The 9,487-nt window shown below is 47.9% G+C and overlaps 1 protein-coding gene across 1 annotated transcript; it reads right to left on the bottom strand.

The window, feature by feature from the left end:
• Positions 1–280: 280 nt before the first annotated feature.
• On the bottom strand, positions 281–5,306 carry LOC119396488 (GDP-D-glycero-alpha-D-manno-heptose dehydrogenase). The gene is made up of 2 exons (XM_037663733.2): positions 5,290–5,306; positions 281–1,479 (listed from the first exon to the last, which is right to left on the bottom strand). Exon 2 carries the CDS (start codon positions 1,476–1,478, stop codon positions 546–548), a length of 933 nt encoding a protein of 310 aa, XP_037519661.1. The 5' UTR covers position 1,479; positions 5,290–5,306; the 3' UTR covers positions 281–545.
• Between the last annotated feature and the right edge of the window lie 4,181 nt (positions 5,307–9,487).

Raw genomic sequence — 9,487 nt, 5'->3', positions numbered from 1 at the left:
ACGGTCGTAAGCCATTGGCTTATGACCGTGACAGAGGTCCATATTGATCACACAGAGGTTGCAACTAAAACAAGTTTATTTTCAACGTGTACAGAATTCACCGCACAGTTGGATGCGTCGAACATGACTGCCTCAGGTTTACTGTGTCCTTCGCACGCCCTATACTGAAATTTAGCTCTGGGCCACCGGTACAATGCAAGTCCATGCATTAGGCCAGCTAAACCAAACAGGTTTCTTTTACAAAGTCCTAGCTGCGCGCTTTTTTCCTGACGCAACTACTATAGACGGATGCTTCCCTTGTGTGCCATGATTTCGTTGGTCAAGGGAGGGGTCGCCTGGGGTTTCTAGTGGACGGGGAAGATGGCTTTGTCTCTTTCCCAGAACTACATGGCCTTTTCCGGCCCATCATTTGTCCACGTCACGCATCCAAAGAAACGTGAGCACTTTATGGCTCGAATGCAAGTGGAAGCGCCAATGACTACAGAGCATTTAGTGGTAGCAGCTTGATACCGGCAGCGTTAAGACAACGCTGTCGCTGCGGGGAGCTAGTTCATGCAAAGCTCGTGGGGGGCCATGAGAGGCAGCAATCGGATCAGCTCGTCGACCCCTTTCTCGAGGGAGATGCTCGCTCGGAATCCCAGCTCTCGAATGCGCGCGTGCGACACGCGGTAGTCGCGTCGGTCCTGGTCTCGACCGGACTCGGCCAGCACCAGCCGGACGTCCCCGGCCCGCTCGCAGATGAGCCGCGCCAGCTTCGCCTTGGTCACGTTGAGCGTGTCGTCTCCCACGTTGAAGGCGCGACCTCGCATCTCGTCGTAGCGGTCGAGCGCCAGCACGAAGGCCCGCGCCGCGTCGCGCACGTGCAGAAAGGTGCGCCAAAAGTGCGGCTCGTACACTTCCAGCTCGCCGTCTTGCAGGGCCCTCCGGGACAGGTCGTTGGCGAGCAGGTCGACGCGCATCCGGGGCGAGACGCCGAAGACTGTGGCGAGACGCAGTGCGACGCCTCCGCTCTTCAGGACCAACTTCTCGGACTCCGCCTTAGTGCGACCGTACACCGACAAAGGTGAGACCGGCGTTTCCTCCGTGCAGAGGCCGTCAGTGACGGCGCCGTAGCACGAACCGGTCGAGGCGAACACGATACGCTGCGAGGGTGAGAGCTGTTCGAGCAGCGTCCGCGTGCCGCCCACGTTGACGTCTTCGGCGAGCTCGGGGTCGCGGCTGCACGCCGGGTAGCCCACGATGGCCGCCAAGTGCACCACGGCGCCGACGCCTTTGAGCGCGGACGCCAGCGCCGCGCCGTCGCGGACGTCGCCTCGTATGAGGCGCACCCGGTGAGCCACGGGAAGCAGCGGACCCAGGCCGTAGGAGAAAGTGTCGTACACGGTCACGCGCCAGCCGCGGTCCAGCAGGAGCGGCACCAGGCACGAGCCCACGTAGCCCGCGCCACCCGTCACCAGCACTTCCTTGGCATCCGGCATCCTGCAAGACGCATGGATGTTTGCACGCAAGCCTACAGATAGAGCCGCCTAAAAGCTCAACAGGAATGCACCCAGGGTACTTCAGGAGGCAGAATGATAGAGATGCAGTTTTATCAGAAGGCGTGGCAACCATTTGTCCGCTGTAAAAAGTAGGAAGTACAGTGGAGATATAAAAAAAAAAAACGCGAACAGCACGGCGCTGTCCATTGCCATGTTATTTTATTTATTTGTTCCAGTTTGCCATATGTTCTTTCTTCACTTGTTCATTTTTGTCTCTGGGTAAACATTTCTTTTTCTTGAGTTCCTTTTTTTTGCGCTGTAGACCTTATAGAAATGGAGTAGCTGAGGTGATACAAACCTCAACCTCTCCACAACAAGCCAGCTAGAGCAGAACAGAACAACACGGCACGTTAGTGCTCCGCTGTTCTTATTCGTTTTCATCGCGCTCTTACCCTGGTGGCAATAAAAAGACGCTAGAGTCGTCCTTGAATGTGTCTTTGCATTACAACCGCTTCAAAAGAAGCGCGAACAGCTGAGCACGCCGCACTGGTCGCGTTTCTTGCCATCGCGATAGTATACACCAGCAGCTCCAAGTGCACGGACAACAAGGAGGGCTGTACGAAACTGAAAAATAACAAATGAACGCGACACTTACACCGGTCCAGTCATACGGTCTTTATCACGGACGCAGATTAGAATATGTGCATACGTGCACGAGCACATCCTCTCGTTGGAGATAAATATTCGGTAGCAGAGACTTCGAAAAGGCCATAAGATACATGCACTACGGTTTCTCGCACTCTTATTTCGTGCCATATAGGAAGTCGTATTCTTAAGCGACTCTTGAGTCCCGTCACGCAGAAACAACGGCAAGTTTCACATTGCTTTCTCCTAATCCACCCAATTTACCTCGTATCAATCTCGAATACCCTACGTACGGTGACTTGAAAGCTGCAAATTTTTCATCTACGTTGGCGTATAGTTGCAGATGTGCTGTAGCTGGGCTCCAACGCTGCAACACCGACTGGTGTTAAAGCTTGTTTAGTTGCCATTTTTTAAACTTCAAGGGCACGAGGACAACGACGTTATTAAAATACCTGCAGCTGTTAATAGCGCCAGATTCTAATAAAAGAAGAAAAAAAGAGCGGTTAAGGCCAATGCTTAGGTTTCGCCACTGGGGCTTGTATATGACAGTGCAATTGCTCGCATAGAGACGTCGACTTAATTATAAGACACCCATTTGTTCTGATAATTACGGATTATATAAATTATCCATTTTCTCAGGATTCTATTGTTTAGACAATAATACAGTTATACGAGAGAAAACAAAACCAAAGAGAGAAAAATAGCGAACTTAACTACGAAGTCCAAGATATAGTGTACGACATATCAATCAATCAATCAATCAATCAATCAATCAATCAATCAATCAATCAATCAATCAATCAATCAATCAATCAATCAATCAATCAATCAATCAATCAATCAATCAATCAATCAATCAATCAATCAATCATTTATTTAACGTGCCCAGGAACAACCGTGAGGTCTTTGTGCAGGCGCACGCAAAAAAAAATCAATAAAAATTGTAGCGAAGCGTTGTTAGTCTGTAATGGGTCGCCCTCTCGAACGCTTTCTAGTGGGTCGTCCCCTTCGGCTCCGCTCCTCGCGCTCAGAGCCCGCGCTCTGTCTTGACTGTCGCCGTTGTGCTTCGTCGACTAGTGCTGTCAATAAACGCCTTTATAATTTGGTGGAGGTGCTGCGCCGTCCAACCAGCTTCGGTCCGTTCGATGCCCCTGGCGCTTCGATCCCGTACCGTGCCCTCTACCATGCCTCAAGACGCCGCCCAGCAAACGCTTCCCCCTGTACCGACACCATGCTCCGGTTCCCCCCGCATCCGCGACCCTCCTATATTCACCGGCGCGGATGGCACTGACGTGGAGGACTGGCTCGCGATATACGAGCGCGTGAGCGTACCCAACAAATGGGACGAGGCAGGAAAGCTGAGCAACCTGGTTTTCTACCTCGCGGGTGTGGCAAGCCTGTGGTACAACAACCACGCAACCGATTTCCTCACGTGGTCCGATTTCAAGACCGCCATCATCAACGTGTTTGGCCGACCTGCCGTACGTAAACTGCAAGCCGAACAGCGTTTACGTGAACGAGCTCAGCAGACCGGTGAGTCGTTTACCAGCTACATCGAAGACGTCCTCGACTTGTGCAAGAAGGCCGACGTAACCATGTCCGAGTCTGACAAGATCCGACACGTTATGAAAGGCATCGACGACGATGCCTTCACCATGCTGCTCGCCAAGAACCCTCGTACCGTGACAGAGGTGATCACGCTCTGCCAAAGCTACGAGGAGCTGCGCCGGCAGCGGTTGCTGACCCGTCGACCTCCATCACGCGACGCCGACCTCGCTGGCTTGTCGGCCATTTCTGATCACTCGGGCTTGCTCGCCGAGGTCAAGTCATTTGTGCGCGAGGAAATTGCCCGCCAGTTTTCTCTACTGACCTTGCCTCAGTCGCAGCATGTTGAACAGCCGTCCACCACACTGCTGCCTCCCTTACGCCGCGCTATTCAACAGGAAATCGCGGAGGTCATGCCGGAATACAATACAATACAGAAATAATACAATAATACAATACATAATACAATACAATACAGACAGTCTTCAGAAATAAAAAGAGCAAAAACACGTAGACAAAGAGAAATGAACACAAAAGGGGAGGAGTAAAATAAGACAATATGAGAAATATTGAAGGGGAATAAAAAATTTGATTGCACATATACAACTATGCGGAAAGACGAAGGGAAGACTTTGTACATTGTGCCATACTATGTCAAAACAGTGCAAAGCTCGGATAAAAACAATGATTGTGGATTGATAGAGATGCAGTTTTATCAGAAAGCGTGGCAACCATTTGTCCGCTGTAAAAAGTAGGAAGTACAGTGGAGATATAAAAAAAAACGCGAACAGCACGGCGCTGTCCATTGCCATGTTATTTTATTTATTTGTTCCAGTTTGCCATAATAATAATAATAATAATCAATCAATCAATCAATCAATCAATCAATCAATCAATAATAATAATAATAATAATAATAATAATAATAATAATAATAATAATAATAATAATAATAATAATAATAATAATAATAATAATAATAATAATAACGAAAACAGCCGCAAGTTCTTAGCAAGTGGCTGCCAGTAGCAGTGGATCGCATCATTATTGTAATCCCAATGTGTACGTCCATAAGCGGCATGCAGTTGTCGCTTCTGTAATATGAATGGACAATAGAACGCTGATGCGGCCTGCGGTTTTTCGCGAAACACTGTACAGCAGCAATCTATGACTCATCTTGATCTTGAAATACAGAGTCCTGGCTTCATAACTGAGTTCAGTCGATCCTTTTGATGTGTAGTTGCGTGTATACGCGGTCGTTAAGCGAGTTCTAAGCGTCGGTATGCTTCAAGCATAATATGTCCCGATTTTTACCTTACTCATTGAACTATATTGCCGTACATAACTCATAATGCGGGAACGCACAAAATTTTTCGTTAGTTCATGTCGTTTTTCGTTGGCCGAATGCTTCCACTTATATGTCTAACTGCTGGATTGCGGAGGCTCAGCACTTGCGTAAGGTTTTGTTAGGAACACAACCGAGCAATCCATATCAGGCAGTCCCTGGCTTCAGAAACATTCTTCTCTATCTCTTTTCAGCGATTGGATGGGTATCTTAGCTCGAAAGGAACACTGCGTGCATTCGTTGTCTAAGTCGTAACGAACATGGACCGGTACGTACCTTGTGTTCACACCAACAGTCACCGGTGCTCTGGTCGGCGCGGAGTTTACGCGCGCGTGGTATGCTGGCGGTTATCGCCGCCAGTGGCGCTATCGGTCGGGTCATCCGGGTCACTCGTCACCATTGTTCGGCGCCACTATCGCGCTGTGATATCGCGGGAGGCCTCCGGTCCTCGTGTCAGCTGGTCGGAATGGGTGTGGCATCGGAGGTCGTTTTTATCGGCGAGACGAACCCGGCGATGACGCAGCAGACACTCCAATCTTGGCATTGGTTTGCATAGCCTTCACTAAGTGAAACCTACTTGAAAGAGAGAGGGAAACGTAAGGAAAGCCTTGCTACATTTTACTGCAAGGATAGGATTACGTTTGCTACCCTGTGCTGCGGGAAAGAAACAAGACGATGGAGAAAAAAAAAACTCACAAGGGTCGCTTATGCACTCGCCTAACAAGACTCGAAGACGAAAGCCATCTTTTATATTTTTCATCTCATTCGATGTATTGACCCTTCCCCGCCCCCCTCCGAAAGCATTCTGCACCTAACAAGGTTTTGCACCGCCTCAAGGATAGGAGACATTGCAAGCTTTCTGCACATCACCCGGTTTTACACCGCATCCGTGATGGGCACACCTTTGACGTAATGCCGGGGGGGGGGGGGGCGTCATCACGTGATCATGTTTTTTTTGTATCACTCGTCTTGATACCGACACCGCTCGACGCCGACGGTCAACTTCAGCGTTTGATGAGGCATCTAAAAGCCTTCGCCTTAATAGAGAAGAGAGCAATACACTGCGCGCTTACAAGTGGAAATGTAGGTGGCAATAATTCCATCAGTAACGTAGAAAGCTTGGCAAACTGTAATGCATGCATACTTTCATGCTTTCAATGCATACGTAGAAAGGAAATGTAGAAAGGAACAGCATAACCAACTAGCTCAACAACGCGCCTTGAGTAGAAAGGAAAACGACCGAAAACGTTCATGTAGAACGGACACAGAGCGAGCGCCGATTCCTTAAGCACCGAGAGAGAGAGAGAGTAAAACGTCTTTATTGATGTTTGAATGGCAAAGAAGCACCCGAGCTTTTCCTTCTTGGAGCTTCTCAACCCGCCGCTCTGGTCTAGTGGTGCTCGACTGCTGACCCGAAGGTGGCGGGCATAGAGTTTCCTACAATACTTGCTAGAGGGAACTCTGGCGCTAGTGTCTATGGGAGCTGCAACGCATGACGCTTCAGCCAGCATGGGAATGATGGGTAGTACACAAATTTGTCTAAACTTCGTACTTTCGGCTCCGTTTGGCTCCGCGTCGGCTGCATCCGCTTTGTCGCAAAACGAAGTTCAGCAAAAGTCAGCAGTTTCACTTCGCCACTTTAACTTCTTTAGGCTCAGCTATTCAAACCTGGTCACGAAGTTCACAACGGTCTATTCTTTTATCCGAAACAAAAGCCAAAACACACAATAAACAAAGCCACAAGTACGTTTGAAGCCGCAAGCACGAAGACTAGGCAAATTTGTGTACTACCCATCATTCCCATGGTAGCTGAACGATCGCAGCGCCAGAGTCCCCTCTAGTTAATTTTAGGAAACTCTATGGTGGCGGGATCGAATACCGATCGCGGCAGCCACATTTCGATGGAGTCGAGATACTAGAGACCCGTGTGGTTAGATTTAGGCGCACGTTAAAGAATCCCAGGTGGTGGAAACTTCCGGAGCCCTCCACTACGACGTCTCTCATAATCATATCGTGGTTTGTGGGACGTCAAACCCCACCAATTATTATTATCCTGGAGTTTCTCGTCTCTCCTATGCTATGTTTTGACATATACATGAGTTCCATTACGTGGGACGTATTTGCGTAGGAGCTCCGCTTACTAAATTAAACCTACACTCTTAATCAGGTCCTGTTTAAATGCTGGCTATATCTAGGAAATCAGACGAAAAATGTGTGGTTTCCTGTCTATATCTGGCACTTTAAGCGGGATCTGATTAAGAGTGTACTCGTGGAGTGAGATTACGACTGTACTGCCCCCCCCCCCAAAAAAAAAAAGGCAGAAGTGCGGGAGAAGATGGAGGACTAATAAGCGCTGGGGTTTAACGTCCCACAACGACGATATCATTGTGAGGAACGCCGTAGTGGAGGGCTCCGGAAATTTCGACCACCTGGGGTTCTTTAACGTGCTCCTAAATCTAAGTACACGGGCCTCAAACATTTTCGCCTCCATCGAAAATAAAGATACAAGCTTGAAAAGCCGAAAAGATTGATGAAAACGCATTCAGGGCTGCAGTTTACAGCCTTGAAGAAGACAACACCACTTGTCAAAACGTTGGCTCCAGCAACAACCCGTGTTCATGAATGTTACTGCCAGTTACACAGGCCTGCTCAAACTCTGACAGTTTATCGAGCCTTTGTTTGTGAATACGCGGGTACGCGGTTCTTTTTTTTTTTTGGTCCGTCGGTGGTTCGCATGACCTTACGTTGTCTCGCCGATTGTATCGCCCGAATCAGCCACTCGGTGTGACTTGCGATAAGAAGGAAGTACAATCGAAGAGCGCGAATTACCTCAAAAAGAGAACGTCCCGGAAAATTGCGAAACATTGTATTCGCGCTGCAAATAGCGCCTGTCCTTTATGCTCTCCGATAAGACGCAGTATACGAGATAAGGCTGATATAGTCGCACGTCATAGAGGCTATGTGTTTGTTGCTGTTGAGCGCTGTGAAGGAGGAAGAATAAATAGCCGACGGGGCCCGATATCAGGCTATTGTCGGCAACGAGCCCACCTATACTCTGTTTCGTAGGTCACGTGCACAACCGTGGAAGCTATGTAAGAAGTTCGGTCAGCGAATTGTGTAGGTCCGCGCGTCTCGCGCTTTCGTCGTTGTGAAGCTCGTGCGAGCCGAGCACGAGCCTGCGCGGGAGGCGTCGCGAGGGGCTAGAAATGAAACGCCAAAAAAAAAAAAACAAACAAACAAACGAAAACAGACACGCTAAGCGAATCAGAACAACACAATGACAACTGTGCAACGGGACTTATTTATTTCTTGGGCACAAAGCATCTTCATTTGTTACTCCGCCTAAGAACGAAAGAAAAAAAAATTAGGTGGTAAAATTATCGAACTGTTTCTCGGCGCGAGCGCATTTCCTGTAAAAGATCTCGCTAGCCTCCATAGCTTTTGCGCCTGATGTATGAAACGGAGTATAGTGAAAAAATATACCGTGAAAAAAAAAAACAGAAAACAAAAACACAGAGTTGGTATACTCGCGGACAACTTTTCTTGTCTAGGTCGCGGGATCGAATCCCCGCCGCGGCGGCTGCATTTTCGATGGAGGCGAAAATGTTTGAGGCCCCTGGTTTGATTTAGGTCCACGTTGAAGAACCCCAGGTGGTCGAAATTTCCGTAGCCCTCCACTACGGCGTCCCTCGTAATCATATCGTGGATTTTGGATGTTAAACGCCAGATATTATTATAATTATTATTATTATTATTATTATTATTATTATTATTATTATTATTATTATTATTATTATTATTATTATTATTATTATTATTATTATTATTATTATTATTTCTTTTCTTGGCATTGAAGCGAAGGCTAAAGAGCCAAATCGCGCGTATCCTACCGACAAGGAATGTAGTTCCACAAGTGCGTTCGTATTTTCCACGTGAGATATAAAAACTACTCCTTTATATAGTACATGTAGCTCCTTGAGACAGTACGCAGCACACACCGGTGAGATATTTGTATTTATTTCATATTTATGTTGTCACTTTACGTTTTTGCACGCGTGAGAAAGTCGCGCCTTTTACGTGTATCTCAAACTTTAAGTGGCGCCTGAGTCGGTATGCAACGCTGATTGCGCGAAGCCATCACTTTTCACGGCGGCACGAGACGCGCGCCGAACCGGAATACTTCGCGTAGGTGTACCTGTGAAGAAGCTCCGCCCCCGTAGCTTTCGCTTCATTGTCAAGAAAAGTTGTCCGCTATTATAGGAACGTTATGAGCGCACAGATATTTCGTCGGGTCAATGAACGAGGATGATAGCGCTCAAAGTGCAGCACTGATCACATGTTCAGATGACGTTCCTAAATGAACAAAAAGTAGTGTTTACATGTTGAGGCTTGGCAGAATATGTTTTTTTCTTTTTTTTAAGCAGTGTAGGGGTTTCGTTGAGCGTTACGGCGTCAGTGTTCACACTTTAGTTCT

Source organism: Rhipicephalus sanguineus, chromosome 6 (assembly GCF_013339695.2).
Source record: "Rhipicephalus sanguineus isolate Rsan-2018 chromosome 6, BIME_Rsan_1.4, whole genome shotgun sequence".
In the NCBI taxonomy this organism is placed as follows: domain Eukaryota; kingdom Metazoa; phylum Arthropoda; class Arachnida; order Ixodida; family Ixodidae; genus Rhipicephalus; species Rhipicephalus sanguineus.
Note: the sequence above shows the minus strand (reverse complement) of the source record. Positions and strands in the feature narration are given on the sequence as shown.